General features: G+C 43.1%; 1 protein-coding gene across 3 annotated transcripts; it reads left to right on the forward strand.

The window, feature by feature from the left end:
* Positions 1–1,430: 1,430 nt before the first annotated feature.
* Positions 1,431–26,355, forward strand: LOC129822136 (tumor necrosis factor receptor superfamily member 19-like). Of its 3 annotated transcripts, XM_055880109.1 has the most exons (11): positions 1,431–1,818; positions 2,004–2,152; positions 2,607–2,697; positions 3,032–3,145; positions 10,061–10,239; positions 10,408–10,493; positions 22,152–22,316; positions 22,458–22,583; positions 22,791–22,893; positions 23,401–23,705; positions 24,475–26,355. In XM_055880109.1, the coding sequence occupies exons 3-11, from the start codon at positions 2,632–2,634 to the stop codon at positions 24,477–24,479; spliced, it is 1,149 nt and encodes a 382-aa protein (XP_055736084.1). In that variant the 5' UTR covers positions 1,431–1,818; positions 2,004–2,152; positions 2,607–2,631; the 3' UTR covers positions 24,480–26,355. The 3 variants fall into 3 exon arrangements, with proteins under 3 accessions (XP_055736084.1, XP_055736083.1, XP_055736085.1); XM_055880108.1 differs by having other exon boundaries at positions 1,431–2,152; XM_055880110.1 differs by having other exon boundaries at positions 1,436–2,152; positions 22,461–22,583.
* Positions 26,356–26,505: the final 150 nt, after the last annotated feature.

The following is a 26,505-nucleotide window of genomic DNA, read 5'->3' on the forward strand; positions in this document are numbered from 1 at the left end:
ATCAAAACATTTGACATTGTGTTAAAAACATCCATCTTATTTTAGCACACATTTCTATGGATATCAACAAATAAGTTTATTCAAAGTGGTCCCTCACACCTGAGACAAATATAGGCCCAGGCATATACCTGCATGTATTCACTTTAGGGAGCAGAGATTTTTGAAAATATGATTTAAGTTGCAAACCTCTTTAGGTCATGAAGAAGAGAATGGTGTGCCAAAACAAACTAGCCTACAGCTGAGAAATCCCCATGGATGAAATTATCATGACATTTTATATGCACTAGATGGAGACAATGTATAAACCCAAATCAACAGTCCCACAAAGAGATAATATGGAAAAGTATTGAATGATGCATTGAAACAACTTGTTGGACATTTTTATAACTACAGCTCCATAACAATGTGCCCACCAGGCTGAGATTAACACATACTTGTAGAGGTGAAAGCACCTACAGTTTTCCCTGGTTGCTATACTTGTGTATTGGAAGCAGGTTTTATGTACATGCACAAAGAGCAGAAGAGTGTTGTTTTTCTATTTGTGACTGGCTCCATTATAGATGTGTGCCTTATAGATGTGTGCCATTCATTAAAAAGTAAAGGACTGCAACCCTATAGTACACACAAATATATACAACAAATTAAATATTATAAACACAGACATATAGAACTTTGCATTTCTGAAATATGTCCCCATTCAACTTTATTATAATGCATTCAAACCAGAGATATTTGCCAGGTGCATTATTAGAGAAATAGTAAGCGAAGCAACATTCCACTGTAAAAATACTGTAGATCCATTATTTGAAATGTGGGGCAATAATGAAAATATGCAGCGCCTACCTCAAGTTTGTACAATCATGACACAAATCTCTAGAATTTATTTACAACACGCCCTGACATGTCCACAAATTGGCTACTCTGACTGCAAAATTTAACTTTTCGCTCACTCTGCCCCCTCCCTCTCTCTCTCCCTTCCCTCTCTCCCCTCCCTCTCTTTCTCTCACTCTGTGTTTGAGTTATTCCTATTTAAATAGCTTTGAAAGCAGAAATGTTAGTAGGCCTAGTTAGGACTGAAGTAGAATTATGATTTTTGGGAAACACTGAAGGCTAGGCCTAGGTGAGAAGGGGCGCTATTTGTTAAAATTAGCATTAGACCTACATGTACTATATTGTAAGAGTTCATAGGTTGTTAATAATCTCATACATTATTTACAGGTAATTTGTAAATGTTTATATGGTATTATTGGTCAGGTCAATGTTGTTGCCTTAACAATTTAGGCCTAATCCACAACATTAATGATTTGACCTTTATTGTAACAATTTACAAACGTCTATAAACATCTTATGAGCGCTTTATAAACTGGTTATGAACCCTGCATAAACTCTCAACGTAAAGAGTAGCTACTGCAGCCTATCTTATCCAAACTGTCCACTATAAAGTAGAGACAGTTTGCTCTCAGCCTCTTTCAGATTGTTAACTTTCTGGCACTGGCTTTCGCTCAAAAAACTGCAGACTGTCCCCCGACCAATCCCAGAACAGCGGAGTGGCGTCATAGCATCTGCAGTGCATTGAGATGAAAGGGAATGTTGAGGGCTGTCCTCAACTTCAAACCCAAGCCTGGCATCAAACAGCGAACCCTCAGATAAACCAAACAAACAGACCAGGGATCGCATAGAGGGAGGCGGCGCTGGAAGCGCATTTCAAAGGAGAATAACAACACAACCAGATCTCGACGCCTTGCACTTTGCAAACTCTTTGCATTTACACATTTTAATGAGCCCTCTATCTTGTATGCAATTGTATCGACATGTGAGGTTATTGTCATATGATCATAATGACCTGTTTGTAGCAGTAGTGTCCAGTAGTAGTAGTGGCGCTTTGATATAGGCCTAGTGGCCGATCAGAGATCAGATTACATGCTTTAGATCGCAGCTATCCCTGCCTTTGATCTCCGCTCTGATTTTGTCTTCAATCCGGGGATTCGCCTGGACTGGAGTAGCGCAGTCGAGCAAAGAGCACATCGCATGGCTGGAATGGTCTGGAGACCTAGGCAGAACGCACAGGGGTGGATATCTGTCTGAAACTACACTCATTCAGGCAGGGAAAGGACAACTAAAGAACCCATCAGACTACAGCAGCACATACCAGGTAAAACGTGCAGAGGGCTGCAGTTGTTTTGTAACCAATATGATTTTGAGACATTCAAAAAACTGAAACCATTAACACATATTTTGACTTTTGACAAGATCATTCTGTCATAGCCCTGGCTGGTTTGAGGAAGGATGAAGCATCATTGTCCTCGCTGAAAATATCAACTAGCTCATAAAAAACATTGTTACAATGTTACAACATAGTTGAATATGTTGCAAAGCTGGTATGTTGTGTCTATGTTGTGATTGGTCACTATGTCAACCTGTTTGGAGGAAAGTGGCTGAGAACAAATATAATTTACCTGCTCATGAGTATTGTGGTAATTTTCACTGGCCATACATTGAGCTTTTTGACAGCAATCCGAGGTTCCACAGTATTCCTTTATGTTTGTTTTTTGTTGTTGAACAGAGAAGAAATTCACATCTTCATTCTATATCTTTCTCTTTTCTAGAGTCATTCTGCAGTAGCCCCTAAAAATGGCCTTGATACCTGGGCACACCTGGTTATTTCTACTGACGTTACATGTAATATACTCATCTCTGGTGAGTTATTTCTGCTTTGAATTTACCCAACTAGTGTGATTCCAAGCTTTTGACAGGCCATTTATAGTCCGATCTGCGATCTGTAATGCCCACGTATAATAGATTCTGTAATAGTCTCCATTTTAAATGACTGTTGTCAGATCTGGCATGGACATCAATGTGTGGACGGACAGATATAATAGTCTACATAGTTTGAAGAGTAAAAGCCAGTGGGTAAAATAGTGGCACTATTGTAGGGGGATTACGCCCGCTCTGGACTCAGTCCACATGATCTCTTACTGATGAAACGCAGGAATCACTAGCTGTTCAGTATCAAATGATTATTCCCTCCCAGGTTCCTGTAACAGCGGAGGAGGAGACCAGAGAATGCAGGGAACAGGAGTACAAGGATCAGCTTGGGAACTGTAAACCCTGCAAGCAGTGCGACGCCGGGCAGGAGCTATCAAAGGTTTGGAGCCTAATAATGTATGCTATATAGACAGTAAAACTCAGACATCAATAAATTATGACCTCCTTATGAGTGCTCTTAAATGTACTGCACTTTACATACAGACTTTAAAAATCTGTGGAAAATGTAGTTGGCCCAATGATTCCATCTCAGTTGAACGAGTTTTTAGGATGCTTCATCACAGTTGAAAGGAAAACATTTATCACTGTTTCCCTTGATCTATAAAAAGGAAAGAGACTAAAACCATGATAATACTAGATACAACCAGACTACTTAAATCATGTTGTAACTTCCTAAACCTGAATAACCTCTGGATAAGATATACCCTTGGTAAAAAAACACAGCTTTTTTCTGAAAGACAACCGTTCATGAATAGAATGGATTTCAGTGTTTAGAATAGTGAATCTTATCCAGGGGACTGAGGTTATTTATGACTTCCTCTGTTTAATGGAGAAAAGGGCCAAATGGCTTTTGTAGAACACAGACCGCTCTTTAATCAGTCACACCCATACTTCGACCCTCTGTTGCTGAATGGATTCCATTGTTTTTCCCAAGTTCCCTGTCCAAGTTATTGTCTCCATTGTTTGATGGAAACCATGCATAAACGTGCTGTACAGTGAGAGGGGTATGCCTTTTACCACTATTCTTGCCAAAGACATGGTGCTCTGTGTGGGCTGTGTAGAAATGGGTTGGAAGGCCCTGAGCAACATTAGTTCAGCAATGCTTTCCCTCCTACCACTTAATCATATGCTCAACTAAGAACAGGTAAAAAACCTTCCATCTTATACTAAATTTCCCTCTCGTAAACATCTGTTGCACACATACTTGTCTACCAGTTTGCCTTTTATCTTGGTACACACAGACATGCAGTCAGTGGTGGTACGCTTCAGTGGGCCTCATGTTCCTCTGCCAGTTCAACAGTCATGAATACTGTGTGCCCTGGGGTCCTGGTTAATAATTGGCTGCCTCATTCATTCTAAGTGGTTGTGGGAAGCCATCTCACAGTGTAGGGAAGCTCCGAGCAGGTAAATAGTGCACCTCAGTGGGGAGACTTTTCTAATATGGAATGTAATTATACCAACTTCACAAACCTATTAGATCTTCGTTCAGGGAACCACCCAAGCATCAGGGAAGTCCTTTATTAAAAAGTAGAACCCCCGGGCCACCGGTGGTTTCATGTGACAGATATAGCTAATATACGATTCACTCTGACCCAAGTGGTCTCGACAACAACCGTCATTAAAGTTTTGACCAGGGCCCAGGAACTTGGAGAACGAACAGAGGATGGTATTTAACAAGCTTCCTGGCCTTGAGAGTCAGATTGTTGCGAGCTCTTCTGAGTATCACACAAATCAAATCAAATAACATTTTATTAGTCACATGCGCTGAATACAACAGGTGTAGACCTTACAGTGAAATGCTTACTTACGAGCCCCACAGCTCTCACTGGTGCACTGGTTTCTTCTGTCTATTAAATCCTCGAACGAAAGTTATAGAAGTCTTCACCTTGTCTTTCATCCAGCATTTCTTCACACTTGAGCAAATCTACAATTCCTAACAATACATACATACAGTACATACATACATACATACATACATACATACATACATACATACATACATACATACATACATACATACATACATACAGTACATACGTACATACATACAGTACATACATATTTACAGTACATGCATACATACATACAGTTGAAGTCGGACGTTTACATACACCTTAGCCAAATACAATTAAACTCCGTTTTTCACAATTCCTGACATTTGATCAGAGTAAAAATTCCCTGTCTTAGGTCAGTTAGGATCACCACTTTATTTTAAGAATGTGAAATGTCGGAATAATAGTAGAGATAATGATTTAATTCAGCTTTTATTTCTTTCATCACATTCCCAGTGGGTCAGAAATTCACATACACTCAATTAGTATTTGGTAGCATTGCCTTTAAATTGTTTAACTTGGGTCAAACGTTTCGGGTAGCCTTCCACGAGCTTCCCACAATAAGTTGGGTGAATTTTGGCCCATTCTTCCTGCCATAGCTGGTGTAACTGAGTCAGGTTTGTAGGCCTCCTTGCTCGCACACACTTTTTCAGTTCTGCCCACAAATGTTCTATAGGATTGAGGCCAGGGCTTTGTGATGGCCACTCCAATACCTTGACTTTGTTGTCCTTAAGCCATTTTGCCTCAGCTTTGGAAGTATGCTTGAGGTCATTGTCCATTTGGAAGACCCATTTGCGACCAAGCTTTAACTTCCTGACTGATGTCTTGAGATGTTGCTTCAATATATCCACATAATTTTTCTGCCTCATGATGCCATCTATTTTGTGAAGTGCACCAGACCCTCCTGCAGCAAAGCACCCCCACAACATGATGCTGCCACCCCCGTCCTTAACGGTCAGGATGGTGTTCTTCGGCTTGCAAGCCTTCCCCCTTTTTCCTCCTAACATAACGATGGTCATTATGGCCAAACAGTTCTATTTTTATTTCATCAGACCAGAGGACATTTCTCCAAAAAGTACAATCTTTGTCCCCATGTGCAGTTGCAAACCGTAGTCTGGCTTTTTTATGGCGGTTTTGGAGCAGTGCTGAGCGGCCTTTCAGGTTATGTCGATATAGGACTTGTTTTACTGTAGATATAGATACTTTGTACCTGTTTCCTTCAGCATCTTCACAAGGTCCTTTGCTGTTGTTCTGGGATTGATTTGCACTTTTCGCACCAAAGTACGTTCATCTCTATGAGACAGAATGTGTCTCCTTCCTGAGCGGTATGACGGCTGCGTGGTCCCATGGTGTTTATACTTGCGTACTATTGTTTGTACAGATGAACGTGGTACAAGGATGAACCAGACTTGTGGAGGTCTACAAGGTCTTGGCTGATTTCTTTTGAGTTTCCCATGATGTCAAGCAAAGAGGCACTGAGTTTGAAGGTAGACCTTGAAATACATCCACAGGTACACCTCCAATTGACTCAAATTATGTCAATTAGCCTATCAGAAGCTTCTAAAGCCATGACATAATTTTCTGGAATTTTCCAAGCTGCTTAAAGGCGCAGTCAACTTAGTGTATGTAAACTTCTGACCCATTGGAATTGTGATACAGTGAATTATAAGTGAAATAATCTGTCTGTAAACAATTGTTGGAAAAATTACTTTTGTCATGCACAAAGTAGATGTCCTAACCGACTTGCCAAAACTATAGTTTGTTAAGAAACTTGTGGAGTGGTTGAAAAACTAGTTTTAATGACTCCAACCTAAGTGTATGTAAACTTCCGACTTCAACTGTACATACAGTGGGGCAAAAAAGTATTTAGTCAGCCACCAATTGTGCAAGTTCTCCCACTTAAAAAGATGAGAGAGGCCTGTAATTTTCATCATAGGTACACTTCAACTATGACAGACAAAATGAGAAAAAAAATCCAGAAAATCACATTGTAGGATTTTTAATGAATTTATTTGCAAATTATGGTGGAAAATAATGGTGGAAAATAAGTACAGTTGAAGTCGGAAGTTTACATAGGCTACCCAAAACGTTTGACCCAAGTTAAACAATTTAAAGGCAATGCTACCAAATAGTAATTGAGTGTATGTGAACTTCTGACCCATTGGGAATGTGATGAAAGAAATAAAAGCTGAAATAAATCATTATCTCTACTATTATTCTGACATTTCACATTCTTAGTTAGAATAAAGTGGTGATCCTAACTGACCTAAGACAGGGAATTTTTACTAGGATTAAATGTCAGGAATTGTGAAAAACTGAGTTTAAATGTATTTGGCTAAGGTGTATGTAAACTTCCGACTTCAACTGTACATACATACGTACATACAGTACATACAGTACATACATACATACAGGAGTGACTGTCACACATATAGTGCATGCATACTGGGAACTTTGCCATTGGCAAAGAGGCAATATGTCTTTGATTTGTAGACACTAGACATTGAAAGAGTGTGGCAGTGTGTGGGGAACGTTAGATGGCACACTGCATTAACAAACTCACATTGTTTTCCGAGCTTGTTCATTACTGGATCAGATGACTGGCCCCCCTGGAGACTCTCGTGATTCCCTGCTGATCTCTCCCTGTCTGAACATGCTTTAACCCCAGCCAACCAGCTCCCTCTCTTCCCTCCACACAGCTCTACATCTGTGCTGTTTTGCTTGGCATTCTCACCAAAAACTAGATCTGGAGATAGGAGTAAAATGAGACGAGTAAGCACTGGCTTTTGTGCTCACTTTGAGGCTAGATCATCCTAAGCCCATGGAAGTAATGACACACTTGAAAGCTAATTTGCCTATACCCATTAGCTCCATTTAAATGAGACTGTAGCATTTTGTGATTCCTGGCTGCATCCCAAGATGGGATACCTTGACAGCATCTTTATTGTAAAAACAAAATGTGTTTCCATGCAATTATCTGAGATGTTTTCTCACATTAGACACCTGATCAGGTCAGGGTGTTAGACCTTGTTTTGATCCTTTGTTATTAATGCAAAAAGACTGAAATACAGATCATTTCTTGATGTTACAGCACTGCCTGGGTGGAGAGGGGACAAGTTGGCTGAGTGCTACTTTTGTTCTGTGCCCTACCCTGGCCTGTGTACGTGGCAGCCCCTCTCCTGCCATGCATTGCCACATGGACAGCGTCTTTGCCAGCACACAGCTTTGTGGGGATCAATCCTCCTAGGGCCCCTTCATCTGGAAGTGGGACGATGATCCTCCATCTAAAACCACTCTAAACAGCTCTGCTCTGACTGCTTTGCAGCGGATAGCCTTCCGTGGCGTGCACTAGGAGAAATTCAGGCTCCAGGGTTCAACATCATCCACAAATCTAAATTCAAACCGTATTTCCTTCTCTCTGTTGTCATCACGCCCTTCCCTCCCCCCCTCTCTCTCTCGCCTTTCCACTGTTCCCTGCTCTGCTGGTGTGAAGGTCCTTATATGGAGAGCACACAACAACAGCTGCAGCCCTGCCCTAGCCCTCCTCTGGCCAGAGCCCAGGTCCAATGTCGTCTCATTTGTTTGGCTGAAATGGCCAAATTCCTTTATCTTCTGCCCTGACTCTGTAGGGCCATAATGCAATCCCCTCTTTGCCTCCCTTTTTTTTCTTTCTTTGCCAGTCTGCCTAACCCCCGGGCTCCTGTGCCCACATTCCCATTCTACTGCATGCCCAGGCGGTAAAACGGGACACGGTCTAGGAGAGAAGTGCCCTGTTTGAATCTGACCTTCACGTTAATGATATATGAGCCCCCCCCCCGCCCCGCCTGGGAATGCAGTGTGGTAACAGTGGTTTAACAGTGGATGGGGGCAGCTGCTGCAGACAATAAAATGACTGATGTCATTCCAGCAGGGTCCTTTTACTTGGCGTGGGATGCGATGATAAGCAGGAATGTAAATGTTGCTATTACCATAGGAAATCAAGGTTGCCAGCCTCTGCGTGCCAAATAAATGCTATATAGTACCAAATAGGAATCACATTAACACTAGACCTACTACATACACCTCATTATATATTTTTAGACAGAACAGAAAAGGCTATATTCTCGTGTCTAGAGGAAAGCCATGAGAGTTTGTGCACAGGCTAGAATGAAAGGTAACCTGTGCATGGGAGAGAAAATAGAACTACTGGTACTCAGGCTGATTGGCAAAAACAATATAATTGTCAGGACCCGGTGCGAGAAAGTCACTAATAATCGTCAGAACCCAGAAGATGAGGCAGACACAGCAGTACTAGAGATGGTGGTTTAATAAAAGAAAGTCTTCAGGCAAAGAAACTAAATCCACAATGTCCAAAAATAAAGCCAAGAGGCACAAAATGGAAATCCTCCAAAATACAAAAGAAACTCCACAAAGTGGTAAAAAACAGCAGGGAAAAACAAACCTCAAAAGACTACTCAAATAATACACAAGAACTAAACCAGAGAACCTCTGGAAAATCCAACAAGAGAAACATCTGTATAAAACAAGGCTGGGGCTGGGTGCTAACTTACAAACACTGAGCAAGGAACTGAGGAACACACAGGGTTTAAATACTAACAAGGGAATGACCTACAGGTGCAAACAATAATTAGAGCAAGAAAAACAAAAGGTACAAAAAAGGTGCAATGGGGACATCTAGTGACCAAAACCCGAACAGTCTTGGCCAAAACCTGACAATAATGATATAATATATATATATATATATATATATATATATATATATATATATATATATATATATATATTCTCGTGTCCCCATTTATTGAGGTGTACCCATGAATCCAATAGTAAACAGATACACGCAGGTTATATAGATAATATATTCAGGGTGATAATATATCCAATATGGGTCTAGTAATATTGCCATTTTGGATTCGCTATAGGGGTTAAAGCCTGACAACTAAGCTGGTTCCATATTAGATCACTCATTCAGTAATGAGATGCTGTGCTTTTTAAGTGCAGGTCCCATTGTAGAGACCATGAGAGGTTTTCAACTTCTTACGCTTGTGCACCTCTCCATAATCCCTGCCCCCAGCTAACTGAAGCGTTGCCTACATACACTGGCCTCTCAATCACCAGGACACTCACTGAGTTGTTCCAGAAAGAACCAATCACACAAAAACCCAGCAATAAACTTGCAATAATACAACAGTGGGTGTCCCCGAGGGTCTTTTATCATTCAAATACTTGGCCATTCTGGGGCCTGCAGCGGAAGGCCCCTCATTGATTCTGAGAGAGTCAGAGGGATTATTGCCAGTGTAAGATGGACTCTCAAAAGATTCGGACCATTGTTCCCTTACGATCTTGGAAGCCAAGATCATTCTTTAATTCTAGACACCCTGGTATCCCACATTCAGAGCCTTTCTCCAGCTGCCCCCAGCCCCACCTCTCACCCAGGGGATTTCTCCTGTTAATCCCTCCAGGAATGTGGCTTTGGTTACGGAGAGGATGCCAGGTGTGTGCCCTGCAGAAGCAACCGCTACAAAGAGGACCGGAGCCTGCAGAAGTGCAAGCCCTGCCTGGACTGTGGCCTGAACAACCGCTTCCAGAAGGGCAACTGTTCCACCACCAGCAATGCTGTGTGCGGAGACTGTCTGCCCGGGTGAGGGAGGGGCTTAATCTCTTACAACTACTCTACTTCTACTACTAGTGAACTACTGCTCTGTTACTACAGATAATGGTCAAAGTATTGGTTCATTACCTCATACAATCAATTAAGCAGATTTATGAGAACTTTCATAATAATTCAATGCTATGTTGTGTTTAACAGGTTTTACAGGAAAACTAAGCTGAGCGGATTCCAAGATATGGAGTGCATACCATGTGGGGACCCTCCACCTCCATATGAGCCACACTGTGAGCACTCACACTCTCTTGTGTAACATCAGTTTATGAGTACTATCTGTAGCTTGAATGAGAAGTTGAGAACATCATTAATTGAGAAAACTATTGAACTCCATGCTAAAAGTACAGCCAAGACCCCAAGAACATGGCAGGCCATAAAGTCATAACAAAACACAATTATTTTTTTTTGCCTTTATTTAACTAGCAAAGTCAGTTAAGAACAAATTCACATACTGTACCTTCATCTAAAACATGCCATCACAAGGCCCTTAGAGTAATCAGAACCACAACCCCAATGGGTGTAGAAAATCATAGCTCATACAGTAAAGTCTCATTGAGCCAGCCAACTATGTTTATTGCTCAAATTAATGCTTAGTTTTACAACCAGGCCCATAAATGTTGACATGGATACTGCTAGCATAATAGTCGGTCTTGCCAGAACTGGATTATTTTAGCTGGGACCATACAATACGACCCATCATCATCGCTCCATTCTCATGGACTGCTGAAAACCTCTTAAGTTAACGTCTCCATCCACATATTTCAAGACAAAAAGGACCTGCAATGTTTCGAAATACACTATATTTACAAAAGTATGTGGACACCCCTTCAAATTAGTGGATTTGGCTATTTCAGTCACACCTGTTGCTGACAGGTGTATAAAATCGAGCACACAGCCATGCAATCTCCATAGACAAACATTGGCAGTAGAATGGCCTTTTTTAAATTTATTTTTATTTCATCTTTATTTAATCAGGTAGGCCAGTTGAGAACAAGTTATCATTTACAACTGCGACCTGGCCAAGATAAAGCAAAGCAGTGCGACAAAAACAACAACACAAAGTTACACATAAACAAATGTACAGTCAATAACACTAAATAAAATAAAAATAGAAAAATCTATGTACAGTGTGTGCAAATGTAGAAGAGTAAGGAGGGAATAAATAGGCCCTAGAGGCAAAATAATTACAATTTAGCATTAATACTGGAGTGATAGATGTGCAGATGATGAATGTGCAAGTAGAGATACTGGGGTGTAAAAGAGCAAGAGGGTAAGTAATAATATGGGGATGAGGTAGTCAGTCGGGTGTGCTATTTACAGATTGGCTGTGTACAGGTACAGTGATCGGTAAGCTGCTCAGACAGCTGATGCTTAAAGTTAGGGAGGGAGATATAAGACTCCAGCTTCATAGATTTTTGCAATTCGTTCCAGTCATTGGCAGCAGAGAACTGGAAGGAAAGGCGGCCAAAGTAAGTGTTGGCTTTGGGGATGACCAGTGCAATATACCTGCTGGAGCGCGTGCTACGAGTGGGTGTTGCTATGGTGACCAGTGAGCTGAGATAAGGCGGGGCTTTACCTTGCAAAGACTTATAGATGACCAGGAGCCAGTGGGTTTGGCGACAGATTAGTAATGTGAGGGCCAGCCAACGAGAGCATACAGGTCGCAGTGGTGGGTAGTATATGGGGCTTTGGTGCTAAAACGGATGGCACTGTGATAGACTACATCCAGTTTGCTGAGTAGAGTGTTGGGGGCTATTTAGTAAATGACATCGCCGAAGTCAAGGATCGGTAGGATAGTCAGTTCTACGTGGGTATGTTTGGCTGCATAAGTGAAGGAGGCTTTGTTGCGAAATAGGAAGACGATTCTAGATTTAATTTTGGATTGGAGATACTTCATGTGAGTCTGGAAGGAGAGTTTACAGTCTAACCAGACACCTAGGAATTTGTAGATGTCCACATATACTAGGTCAGAACCGTCCAGAGTAGTGATGTTAGTCAGGCGGGAGGGTGCGGGCAGCGATCGGTTGAAGAGCATGCACTTAGTTTTACTTGCATTTAAAAGCAGTTGGAGGCCACGGAAGGAGTGTTGTATGGCGTTGAAGCTCGTTTGGAGGTTTGTTAGCACAGTGTCCAAAGAAGGGCCAAAAGTATACAGAATGGTGTCGTCTGCGTAGAGGTGGATCAGAGAATCACCAGCAGCAAGAGCGGCATCATTGATATATACAGAGAAAAGAGTCGGCCCGAGAATTGAATCCTGTGGCACCCCCATAGAGACTGCCAGAGGTCCGGACAATAGGCCCTCCGATTTGACACACTGAACTCTATCTGAGAAGTAGTTGGTGAACCAGGCGAGGCAGTCATTTGAGAAACCAAGGCTGTTGAGTCTGCCAATAAGAATACGGTGATTGACAGAATCGAAAGCCTTGGCCAGGTCGATGAAGACGGCTGCACAGTACTGTTTTTTATCGATTGCGGTTATGATACACACTGCTCAAAAAAAATAAAGGGAACACTTAAACAACACAATGTAACTCCAAGTCAATCACACTTCTGTGAAATCAAACTGTCCACTTAGGAAGCAATACTGATTGACAATAAATTTCACATGCTGTTGTGCACCTGGAATAGACAACAGGTGGAAATTATAGGCAATTAGCAAGACACCCCCCAAAACAGGAGTGATTCTGCAGGTGGTGACCACAGACCACTTCTCAGTTCCTATGCTTCTTGGCTGATGTTTTGGTCACTTTTGAATGCTGGCGGTGCTCTCACTCTAGTGGTAGCATGAGACGGAGTCTACAACCCACACAAGTGGCTCAGGTAGTGCAGTTCATCCAGGATGGCACATCAATGCGAACTGTGGCAAAAAGTTTTGCCGTGTCTGTCAGCGTAGTGTCCAGAGCATGCAGGCGCTACCAGGAGACAGGCCAGTACATCAGGAGACGTGGAGGAGGCCGTAGGAGAGCAACAACCCAGCAGCAGGACCGCTACCTCCGCCTTTGTGCAAGGAGGTGCACTGCCAGAGCCCTGCAAAATGACCTCCAGCAGGCCACAAATGTGCATGTGTCTGCTCAAACGGTCAGAAACAGACTCCATGAGGGTGGTATGAGGGCCCGACGTCCACAGGTGGGGGTTGTGCTTACAGCCCAACACCATGCAGGACGTTTGGCATTTGCCAGAGAACACCAAGATTGGCAAATTCGCCACTGGTGCCCTGTGCTCTTCACAGACGGAAGCAGGTTCACACTGAGCACATGAGCACATGTGACAGACGTGACAGAGTCTGGAGACGCCGTGGAGAACGTTCTGCTGCCTGCAACATCCTCCAGCATGACCGGTTTGGCGATGGGTCAGTCATGGTGTGGGGTGGCATTTCTTTGTGGGGCCGCACAGCCCTCCATGTGCTCGCCAGAGGTAGCCTGACTGCCATTAGGTACCGAGATGAGATCCTCAGACCCCTTGTGAGACCATATGCTGACACATGCACATTTGTGGCCTGCTGGAGGTCATTTTGCAGGGCTCTGGCAGTGCACCTCCTTGCACTAAGGCGGAGGTACCGGTCCTGCTGCTGGGTTGTTGCCCTCCTACAGCCTCCTCCACGTCTCCTGATGTACTGGCCTGTCTCCTGGTAGCGCCTGCATGCTCTGGACACTACGCTGACAGACACAGCAAACCTTTTTGCCACAGTTCGCATTGATGTGCCATCCTGGATGAACTGCACTACCTGAGCCACTTGTGTGGGTTGTAGACTCCGTCTCATGCTACCACTAGAGTGAGAGCACCGCCAGCATTCAAAAGTGACCAAAACATCAGCCAGGAAGCATAGGAACTGAGAAGTGGTCTGTGGTCACCACCTGCAGAATCACTCCTGTTTTGGGGGGTGTCTTGCTAATTGCCTATAATTTCCACCTTTTGTCTATTCCATTTGCACAACAGCATGTGAAATTTATTGTCAATCAGTGTTGCTTCCTAAGTGGACAGTTTGATTTCACAGAAGTGTGATTGATTTGGAGTTACATTGTGTTGTTTAAGTGTTCCCTTTATTTTTTTGAGCAGTGTAGTTTAGGACATTGAGCATGGCTGAGGTGCACCCATGACCAGCTCAGAAACCAGATTGCATAGTGGAGAAGGTACGGTGGGATTCGAAATGGTCGGTGATCTGTTTATTAACTTGGCTTTCGAAGATTTTAGAAAGGCAGGGCAGGTTGGATATAGATCTATAACAGTTTGGGTCTAGAGTGTCTCCCCCTTTGAAGAGGGGGATGACCACGGCAGCTTTTCAAACTTTGGGGATCTCAGACGATACGAAAGAGAGATTGAATAGACTAGTAATAGGGGTTGCAATAATTTCGGCGGATAATTTTAGAAAGAGAGGGTCCAGATTGTCTAGCCCAGGTGATTTGTAGGGTTCCAGATTTTGCAGTTCTCTCAGAACCTCAGCTGTCTGGATTTGGGTGAAGGAGAAGTGGTGGGGGGGCAAGTTTCTGCAGGGGATGCCAGCCGTTGAAAAATGCTTATTGAAATTATCGTAGATTTATCAGTGGTGAGAGTGTTTCCTATCCTCAGTGCAGTGGGCAGCTGGGAGGAGGTTCTCTTATTCTCCATGGACTTTACAGTGTCCCAAAACTTTTTGGAATTAGTGCTACAGGAAGCAAATTTCTGTTTGAAAAAGATAGCCTTAGCTTTCCTAACTGACTGAATATATTGGTTCCTGACTTCCCTGAAAAGTTGCATATCGTGGGGGCTATTCGATGCTAATGCAGAACGCCACAGGATGTTTTTGTGCTGGTCAAGGGCAGTCAAGTCTGGGGTGAACCAAGGGCTATATCTGTTCTTAGTTCTACATTTTTTGAATGTGGCATGCTTATTTAAGATGGAGAGGAAAGCACTTTTGAAGAAAAACTGACGGGATAAGGTCAATATCCTTCCAGGATACCCGGGCCAGGTCAATTAGAAAGGCCTGCTCGCTGGAGTTTTAGGGAGCGTTTGACAGTGATGAGGGGTGGTAATTTGACCGCGGACCCAGTATGCACGCAGGCAATGAGGCAGTGATCGCTGAGATCCTGGTTGGTAGACAGCAGAGGTGTATTTAGAGGGCAGGGTCGTCAGGATGATATCTAAGAGGGTGCACATGGTTACGGATTTAGGGTTGTACCTGGTAGGTTCATTGATGATTTGTGTGAGATTGAGGGCATCTAGCTTAGATTGTAGGACGGCCGGGGTGATTAAGCATGTCCCAGTTTAGGTCACCTAGCAGTACGAACTCTGAAGATAGATAGGGGGCGATCAATTCACATATGGTGTCCAGGGCACAACTGGGGGGCGAGGGGTGTTTGTAACAAGCGGAAATGGTAAGAGACTTGTTTCTGGAAAGGTGGATTTTTAAAAGTAGAAGCTCAAATTGTTTGGGCACAGACCTGGATAGTATGACAGAACTCTGCAGGCTGTCTCTGTAGTAGATTGCAACTCCGCCCCCTTCGGCAGTTCTATCTCATCGGAAAATGTTATAGTTAGGGATGGAAATTTCAGGATTTTTGGTGGCCTTCCTAAGCCAGGATTCAGACATAATTTTCTGGAATTTTCCAAGCTGTTTAAAGGCGCAGTCAACTTAGTGTATGTAAACTTCTGACCCAATGGAATTGTGATACAGTGAATTATAAGTGAAATAATCTGTCTGTAAACAACTGTTGGAAAAAGAGATTTGTCATGCACAAAGTAGATGTCCTAACCGACTTGCCAAAACTATAGTTTGTTAACAAGAAATCTGTGGAGTGGTTGAAAAACTAGTTTTAATGACTCCAACCTAAGTGTATGTAAACATCCGACTTCAACTGTATCTTCAGAGAGGACGTTCTTAAACTATGTAGTGCAATTTGCTAGCACTTTCTATGTATCCACGGAGGTCTATTAAGCATTTCTTAAAGGGGGTTTTGTTCATAAAGCAGTGTATTTAATTCCAGTAGGCCACTACTACATCTCATTAGCCACCTTTTTCCGGCCATTACCAGTGGTTAAGTATAGCCTTATGATTTTCGGGCACTCACACAGAGAGAGTGGGCTAGCTAACTTATACCTTTGGTAATTGAGTGTCACTTCCTGATGCTTGTGGAGGCCACAGCTGTTCCTTGAGAAGGTTTGGCAGCCTGTGTGTATGAGCCGTCCAGCCAGGTCTAGCACCCCTCTGTTAGATAAATGAAGACGTCTCCAGGATATCAGACAACTTGAACTCACAAACTCAGTTTACATTTGCTCTTCCTGGAGATGTAAAATTGTTTGCTCAAATGTAGTATGTAAAGCTGTGTCCCACCCTCAATATGAGGTAGTTTTATTACTACCAAAATATTGATTTTCAAGCAATAACTATAAAGCATGCAGTATTAGTAAGAGAGTCTACATATGATTAAACCATATGTAATCACTCTGAACATGGGCCTTGGGACATCTAAGCTCTGTCTGTCTGTCTGTCTGTCTGTCTGTCTGTCATTTTTTTAATATGCAATCATTGTACTTTTAAATATCTACAGTTACATTTATGAACCTCTTAAAGAACTTTGTTATAAAGAACTTTAAAGAACTTTGTTTGTCCGTCCGTCCGTCCGTCCGGCTGGCTGGCTGTCTGTCTGGCTTGCCATTTTGATTGCAGAGGCCCATGAAACAAAATGGCCATTGTGTCCCAGAGAGAGCAAATCTGGTAGTTACTACAGGGAGTCTCAGTGGAATGCTTCCAAATGTTTGAAAGTCTTCATATCTCTTCCTCCGGTTTTATCTTGTGGACGGTGGTGAAAACTTAAAGGGCAGATCATTCCAGCCATACTGGCTCTGGGCTAAGCTGCAGCTGTGCAGGATGGCAATTCAGTCTCCTAGCCAGTTTCTGGAGCAAAGTAAAAATGAGATTGTGTTTAATGGACTCCTTCAGCCGCTTTAATGTATTTCCTCTGCTGTTGTTTTTATCTGTGTCATGGTAGAGTTGTATTAGTTGTCTGGCGAGAGGCCGACCATATTCCCCCAAATCCCCCCACTCCCCAGCTCCAGAAACGTTTCGCCATTTTTACTCATTCCTAACAGATTTACGCCAAAGTGAAATGGGAATTTAGTCTGTTGGTTTGGTAATAGAAAAAACAATCATTGCTTTGGCTATAAGCTGTTTTTTGTTCTACCCCCTGATATTCCTTTTATATAAGTTGGAAGCTTAACTGTCAGAAAAATATTTTTTGGCACATCAAATCAATTCAAAACGTATTTGTCACATGTGCCAAATACAACAGGTGTAGACCTTACAGTGAAATGCTTACTTACAAGCCCTTAACACTTTTTTTCTTAAAACTGCATTGTTGGTTAAGTATTTACTAAAATAAACTGAAGTAAATTTTTTTGCTACTAATTAAGGATCAACAATAAAATAACAGTAGCGAGGCTATATACAGAGGGTACCGGTACAGAGTCAATGTGCGGGGGCACCGGTTAGTCAAGGTAATTGAGGTAATATGTACATGTAGGTAGATGTAAAGTGACTATGCATGGATAATAAACAGAGAGTAGCAGCAGCGTAAAAATGGGGGAGGGTGGGACAATGCAAATAGTTCGGGTAGCCATTTGATTAGCTGTTCAGGAGTCTTATGGCTTGGGGGTAGAAGCTGCTAAGAAGCTTTTTTGGACCTAAACTCCGGTACCGCTTGTCATGCGGTAGCAGAGAGAACATTTGGACCTAGACTTGGCGCACCCGTACCGCTTGCCGTGCGGTAGCAGAGAGAACATTCTATGACTGGGGAGGCTGGAGTCTTTGGCAATTTTTTGGGCCTTCCTCTGACACTGCCTGGTATAGAGGTCCTGGATGGCAGGAAGCTTGGCCCCAGTGATGTACTGGGCCGTACGCACTACCCTCTGTAGTGCCTTGAAGTCGGAGGCCGAGCAGTTGCCATACCAGGCGATGATGCAATCAGTCAGCATGCTCTCGTTGGTGCAGCTGTAGATTTTATTTTTTTTTAAATTTAATTTTACCCCCTTTTCTCCCCAATTTTCGTGGTATCCAATTGCTAGTAATTACTATCTTGTCTCATCGCTACAACTCCCGTACGGGCTCGGGAGAGACGAAGGTCGAAAGCCATGTGTCCTCCGAAACACAACCCAACCAAGCCGCACTGCTTCTTAACACAGCACGCCTCCAACCCGGAAGCCAGCCGCACCAATGTGTCGGAGGAAACACTGTGCACCTGGCTCCCTTGGTTAGCGCGCATTGCGCCCGGCCCGCCACAGGAGTCGCTGGTGCGCGATGAGACAAGGATATCTCTACCGGCTAAACCCTCTCTAACCCGGACGGCGCTAGGCCAATTGTGCGTTGCTCCACGGACCTCCCGGTCGCGGCCGGCTGCGACAGAGCCTGGGCGCGAACCCAGAGACTCTGGTGGCGCAGCTAGCGCTGCGATGCAGTGCCCTAGACCACTGCGCCACCCGGGAGGCCAGCTGTAGAACTTTTTGAGGATCTGAGGACCCATGCCAAATCGATTCAGTCTCCTGAGGGGGAATAGGCATTGTCGTGCCCTCTTCACGACTGTCTTGTTGTGTTTGGACCATGATAGTTTGTTGGTGATGTAGGCACCAAGGAACTTGAAGCTCCCAACCTGCTCCAATACAGCCCCGTTGATGAGAATGGGGGCGTGATCGGTCCTCCTTTTTCTGTAGTCCACAATCATCTTCTTTGTCTTGATCACATTGAGGGAGAGGTTGTTATCTTGGCACCACATGGCCAGGTCTCTGACCTCCGACCTATAGGCTGTCTCATCGTTGTCGGTGATCAGGCCTACCACTGTTGTGTCGTCTGCAAACTTAATGATGGTGTTGGAGCCGTACTTGGCCATATCTCAAACCAGGATTTCACAGCATATACAAAAGGAAGTCAGTTCAATTTTGTTTGAAGCAATCCGATGCAAATTCCACAAGCGTGCAGGTCAGCCTGTTGAAAGACAATGCAGCCTCTTTTCATCTCTTCATACAATTGTAACAGTTTTCCTAGAGATAGGGCATGTGGCCAGGGCTACTCAAGACCCTAAAACTCATGACCCGACTGATATCCATCCTCATTTCTCTCAATTTGTTTATCTCATTTCTCTTTAACTCAACCTTTCATTTATTCTACTTTCCTCACTTCAAAGGTCCATGCCATGTCTCCTAACCACTGACTGTAAAAAAGTACAGCGTTAGCAGCATGCAGGAAATTATCTAGATTGATTTGCAAACCAACGCATGCCAAATGAGAGCGGTCAACCCTTAAAATCAACTCCACCAAAACAAAGTCACTCAAGAGCCAATCAAGACTTGTGACGTGTTTACGCTCAGACAAACAAAACTCCTCACCACTGCCGTAATCATGTATCCTTGCAAATGTATAAAACCACAACTGCATAGCAATGCTAGTTTGCTTTTCTTGCAACACTAAAAGGGGTGTTGGCTGTATTTATAATAGGAAGATCTGTTTAGCCTAAGACAAACTCTTGGTTGTGGAGGGCTCATACCTCTTTGGCAATGGGAAGTCATTCCAGTCAAAATCTCCAAAGTTTCACAAGTGATGTATGCAGATGGGGTCACCATTCGTTTTCAGAAGGGGCCATTCATACTTCCCACTTGGCAAAAACTGGTGGAATCAACATTGTTTCCACATCATTTCAACCCAAAAAAGGAATGTGATGATGTGGAATGTGGAAAACTGATTTGAAAAAAGTTATCAATGTAAGAGAATTTATATTTCTTTCACCTTACCTTACCATTTTTTGTTGATTTCAAAACTAGATGTTGAACTGACGTATGTGCCCAGTGGGTTGGTGGTTCCCTGTCTCTTTGTGGCCTGTCATACATAAGGCCATGGCTTTAAGTTTGGCATTCCTAAAAGTCAACAGGGAGAGAGGAGAGCATATATCAAAACAAGCAGTTTATTGGCAGAGTGCGGTGGGTTGATACGATCAGCAAGTGAGGTCTCCTCAATGGGCCAGCCTTAATCTGTGTTTTCTGCAGCTGTCTGGGAGTGATAAGGGCTGCCACTGGGCTGGGGTGTGGGGAAGACACAGCTGGTTGCAGAGGGGAGTGAGGAGGGCTGACTGGATCAGAGACGGGACGGCTTTGACATTGGGTCTCAACAACTGTACAGTGGAAGAAAAAGTCTGAGAGGGTGTCTGCACCATGGTGAGAAAATGATGTGCCTTGCTTGTGTAAGCATGGGTTTAGGTGTTCAGTCAAATCTTTCAGCAAGTCATTTTGGATTCTTTTGATAGACGACGTTCCAAAATGTTGATAGGAAGCACATTCCAAAGATGTTTTTTCAAGTTGTTTTATTTAGTGGAGAATGTTACTGTATCCTCACAAAATCATGTCAACCTATATCAAGTAATATTCCGCTATATAAACTGCCTCGTGTAATTGATGTATTTTCCTTGATGTGAGCAGTGCACTCCTGTTGACTCAATTGTCAAAACTGTTAGAAAACGGCACTTGGTTTCTGTCATAACAGTTTTGAAGACCTACAGTATCTCCTCTGAAACGTCCTAATCTTGTTTTAATAAGCCGTTATCACCTGTTTGTTTACAATTAAATATTTAAATGCTTATTTATTTAGCCCCCCGGATCAAACTGAAATTTTAAGCTTCGCTGGCAGTTTGGGATTTTTTTCTTCCTCAGATGGAATGTACAAATACCCTTATCCCCTATCCTCTATCCCGCTGGAATATAAAACCATTGGCCAATGCTAAAGTAATGTTTACATTGCATAACAAAGGGCTCTTGAATTTGAAAAGGCTAAACTCACTTTGCTTTATGATTTATGATTAATGTACTAAAAAGCTAACAGCGATTGAAGGGGCCTATTGAAAAAGATTTTCTATGCACAGGTCACAACTCACTTTAAATTCTATAAGAATGTCATTGTTGTGATGAGGGAGAGTAAAATTGACCAAAAATTACAATCACAGATTATACAATCATACTTCTGTTGCTTGTTGAAATAATATCAGTGGCCTTATTGGACGTGTTTACCTTATGACTAGACATTCGTCATGTACCAAATTATTCCTCAACAAAGTTTGTTTGCTTTGTTGAGGAATTAAGCAGATAGTTATATCCGATAAAGAATCATTACATTTTAGTCATTGAATCATAATTTAGCATAAGGAGATTGTATCTAATTTGTTATGACATCTGGCACATTAAGCCCTGATGTTCCATATTTGTGGGAAAGTGTTTAATGAGAAGCTGTCCTCAAGGCCAGGTTCCTTGATGTGAGAGTGTGTGAACAGTTTGGGGTGGGGAGCCTAGACAGTGACATCAGATTTCCCTGGGGGCTAGCCTAGGACAGCGGCAGCAGTTGCAGTAATGGGATAAACACACATGCACAAATGTGCGCACACACATACACACCAGGCTTGTTTCAAACGTCTGGCCAGACTGTACAGACTTAATGATGGGCTGTCTGACTGGCATGAGCGGGCCTTGGGGTAGGGGGAAGAATGACTGTAATAACTCATCCTCTCGAGGAGAACTCATCCTCTGGAGGGAGAACGAGCGAGAGAATCTACTCCAGGCTTTCTTCTTTGAGTCTCTGTCTCCTTGGAGGACTCAGTGGGTCAAAGACAGCTACTACATGCCAATAATAAACATAGACCTAGAAAGGAGACATAATTCAGGTGTAGAAAAATACTTGTTTTCAATTATGGCCAGATTGTACTAGCAAGGTTATGACACAGTCGACTCTAAAATGTAGTCGTTCTTAAACTAGACAGTTCAAAAAACATATTTTATTTTCCTTTTTACAACTTCGCTTGAAAATTCCCATGTTATTATGTCAGAAGAACCACAGTGGGGACGTTTGTTGATCATATTGACCGTCTCCATCTCTGCCCCTGCAGGCAGCGGGCGGGTGAACCTGGTCCCCATCCCCCCGGTGGTGACCAGCCCTCGGGACATGGCCCTGGCAGCAGTCATCTGCAGCGCTCTGGCCACCGTGCTGCTGGCCCTGCTCATCCTCTGTGTCATCTACTTCAAGAGACAGCTGCTGGAGAAGAAGCCCAGCGGTGAGTGACCAACTTGAGCTTGAAAGAAGTTATTACAATGTTGTGGAAATCTCAGTGCAGCATTGGGACCAACAGGTGGCTTTGCTATAGAAATATATACTTGTTTAGGGTCTCCATTATGAAAGTGTATTTTTGCCTCAGCAGCTCTAAGGTCCCAGGACAGTCCATACAGTGGAGCAGAGTTGTCGTGCCTGGACCGACGGAGGCTCCGTGATTTCTCTCAGCGCCCATGCTGCCAATGTCACCACGGGCCAGGCCACACCTGTGGTAGGTCCTATTACTGGTGGGCTTCTACATTCACATCACTCTTTATGAGCCTTGGTTCTCAAGCCGGTCACTCTGTCAAGTTGTGTGGAGCCTTTGACTGTATCACTATGGTACTGGCATCGCTATATGCTGAGGCTTCTTGGCAAGGTCATCCATGCTTTCTGATGGTTGGTGGTCGGTACACGTTTTTTCCTGTGTGATCTCCAGGCCCAGTGCACCTGATCCCCTCCCTGTGCTGTGATGAAATCTGCAGTTTGGGCCGAAGCAGAGACACCAGCCCCTTCCAGTCCCAGATCAGCCTCAACGAGGGGTGAGGAGCATGACACAACACCACTCACCTCACCTCCACTCAAAACCATCAACCACCATTAATTAACCACCGATCTACATCATTTAACATTGTTCAACACCATACACCACCATATTTCATCAACACCAATCAACATATATTCTAGTACATGGGTGCCCAAATATGACAGTCAAAAGAACCAGTAACAAGTACAGCAACTGATATTGCTTGACATCATGTCTCCTGGATTCCCAGAAAGACCTAGAAGTGTAGACAGACATATACAGTAAACCATTTCTGTGGTAGATAATGTTTGCGAAACCAAACAACATTCCTTTACACACCTCTGGTTCAGAACAGGAAGAGAAACACAGACAAGGCCAAAAACAATCTTGTTATGGTGTTAACTTTGGGTCTGTTTGGGAGATTACTGTCAGAGAAGTGCCTCCCTGGGACTGTGGTTGGATCATTACAGCTGGGACTGGGAGAGATTTATGATGCTGACACGGCCTCCATTTTGCCCTACAGATGTGGCGTGAACCCCTGTGAGGAGAATGTTCTGGCCTATCTGAAAGCCTATCCAGAGCCCTGCATCTCCAGAGAAGCCGACGAGACATGGCTGCTCATGCAGAACCCCGACTGTGCCGAAAGCTTGGGATCACCCTGCTGCAACCAAGAGGAAGAGGGTGAGGAAGACGAGGAAGAAGAGGAGGGGTGCAGGTCAAGTGAGGACACACAGGAGAAATCAACTGAACAGGCTAGACAGAGCCAGGAGAAGACTGGTGCCCTGACAGAGGTCCTCCTTCCAAAGCAGCAGCCATCTACACTGGAAGGTCAGTGGTGTCTTGCTGTACTGTATGAACTTTAATGTAGACACACACAGAATGATCCTTTACAGTTTGAAATTGAGCGATGCTTGGTGTATAACATACTTCAGATGCTCACTTAGGGTAAGCTTTCCCAGTAGTTATACATGAACCAAGCCAATGAGCGATTAACAAACACAGTAACACACTATTCTTCACTTTGTCCAGGAAAGAGGCAAGTATACGAGTGCAAACACTATTAAGTAAAGAAGAATCACTGCTTCTCCTTCCCCTCAAAAACGATTTAGAATTCTTCTGCATAGCATACCTGTTTAATATGAAATTGGAACGATAAGAAATGATTTAGTCCATTAAAACAAATACACATTACTTATGGAAAAAGCTTCAGTGTATCTGAATATCTCAATACAGATTGTCTGAACTGATGGAATCCAGTGAGTGAGCTCAGAGTAGAGCAGTAGAAGCCACAGCAAAACACAGTCAAGTAGAAAGCTACAACACAGAAGCATCAGGACAGAGGAGACATTCTGTGTCCTAACAGCATAGTTCAAACACACACATGCATACACTTATTTTACCACAACTGTTGCACTCCCTTTGATTGGCAGGGACAGTGTTGTGTCCATGGAAACTGGAACTAGTCAGAAGCAAAGAAAGGACCAGGCAGCGATCCCAGCTGAGCTTTCTGATGTTGGGACTCGGTCCCTGCCTGACCTATGTTAGGTAGATAGATTACTAATGACCGTGTGTGCTTTTCTCCTCTCTCTTTTTCCAGGATGACATGGATTTACTTGGCTCGTGTTCCACCCTTGAACCGCCCTGGACCTGAAAACAGTCCAGAAAGATCCCGTTTCAGATTACACTAGCCCACAGTCCAATTCCCAAAAAGTGTGTGGTACACAATCTCTTTCAAGCGGTTTGTGACCCACAACCTTCCGTCACACATCTGAAGGGACTATGTACAGTGCTGTGAAAAAGTATTTGCCCCCTTTCTAATTTTGCATATTTTTTAAACTAAATGTTATCAGATCTTCAACCAAAACCTAATATTAGATAAAGGGAACCTAAGTGAACAAATAACACAGCAATCACATACTTATTTCATGAATAAAGTTATGCAACACCCACTGCCCCTGTGTACAGTAAAGCATCCCCACACCATCACACTACCACCACCATGCTTGACCGTTGGTATAAGGTTCTTACTGTGAAATGCAGTGTTTGGTTTTTGCCAGGCATAATGGGACCGATGTTGTCCAAAAAGTTATACTTTTGACTCATCTGTCCAGAGAACAAGAGTCTTGATGATCATCCAGGTGCTTCTTAGCAAACTTGAGTCAACTTTTTGGACAAGATGGGTTCCATTATGTCTGGCGAAAACCAAACACTGCATTCCACAGTAAGAACCTCATACCAACGGTGTTGGTAGTTTGATGGTTTGGGGATGCTTTGCTGCCTCAGGACCTGGACGACTTGCCTTAATAGAAGGAACCATGAATTCTGTTCTGTATCAGAAAATTCTACAGGAGAATGTCAGGCCATCCGTCTGTGAGCTGAAGCTGCAGCTGGGTCATGCAGCAAGACAACAATCCAAGACACACAATCAAGTCCACATGAAAATGGTTAGAAAGCAACACATTTGAAGTTTTGAAATGGCCTAGTCAAAGTCCAGACCTAATCCCAATTGAGATGTTGAGGCAAAACTTGAAACGAGCAGTTCATGCTTGAAAACCCACAAATGTCGCCGAGTTAAAGCAGTTCTGCATGCAGGAGTGGGCCAAAATTCCTCCACAGCGTTGTGAGAGACTGATCAACAAATAAAGGAAGCATTTGGTTGCAGTCCTTGCAGCTAAAGGTGGTACAACCAGTTATTGAGTGTAAGAGGGCAATTACTTTTTCACACAGGGGAATTGGGTATTGTATAACTTTGTTAATTAAATAAATAAATATCTTTTTTTGGTTATTTGTAAATTCAGGTTCCCTTTATCTAATATTGGGTTTTGGTTGAAGATCTCATAATATTCAGTATAGAAAATATGCACAAATGTAGAAAATCAGAAAGGGGGCAAATACCTTTTCACAGAACTGCAAATAAATGCTAACAAATGACTTCACGGCAAAATAAAGCACAAGAGCAGAGACTGAAAAGATCTATGCACAACGCGAGGTTGCCGGGCCAGAGGCTGATGTAATGAAGTTGAAAGCATGCAAAATGATTGTTGACTGGTACAAAGTAAATAGATGCCTTCCCCTTTGTTTCTGATGTCTGCTTAAGTAGGTGACTAGCAGCAACAGTACCACAGTGTGACTGTGACTATTGATGTGTTTTGTCATGAAGTCGCTGTTACAAGTTAATAACTGGCAACATCTCCTTAAAGGGCGTAAGAGAAGCATGTCAAAACGTACATCTGTGATTTCTGGTGCACATGGAAGACAATCTAGATAATACTGAACAAGTTAAGACAATGAGGAATGTTTGTGTGTGATATCAAATTTGTTGTAGATATTGTAAAATAGAAAATAGGTTAATATTTTTGTAATGTAGACATGACTGACTAGTGACAAATATGCCTGCTTTTTTCAGTTGTAGTATTGGTGGTTGTGCATATACACTTTCATTTGATATATTTGTAAATAAACCACTTCAACAAGACAACCTATGTGATTTTGATTGTTGTTCAAATGTCTCTAGTGACTAACATTGAAATCTTTAATCCTACACCAATTGCAACAGACAACCTGCAATCTTCACTACATCACATTCACCACATTCACTTCAGTATACAGTGGCGTCTCTCTGAAACTC

Source organism: Salvelinus fontinalis, chromosome 24 (assembly GCF_029448725.1).
Source record: "Salvelinus fontinalis isolate EN_2023a chromosome 24, ASM2944872v1, whole genome shotgun sequence".
NCBI classification, from domain to species: Eukaryota; Metazoa; Chordata; class Actinopteri; order Salmoniformes; family Salmonidae; genus Salvelinus; species Salvelinus fontinalis.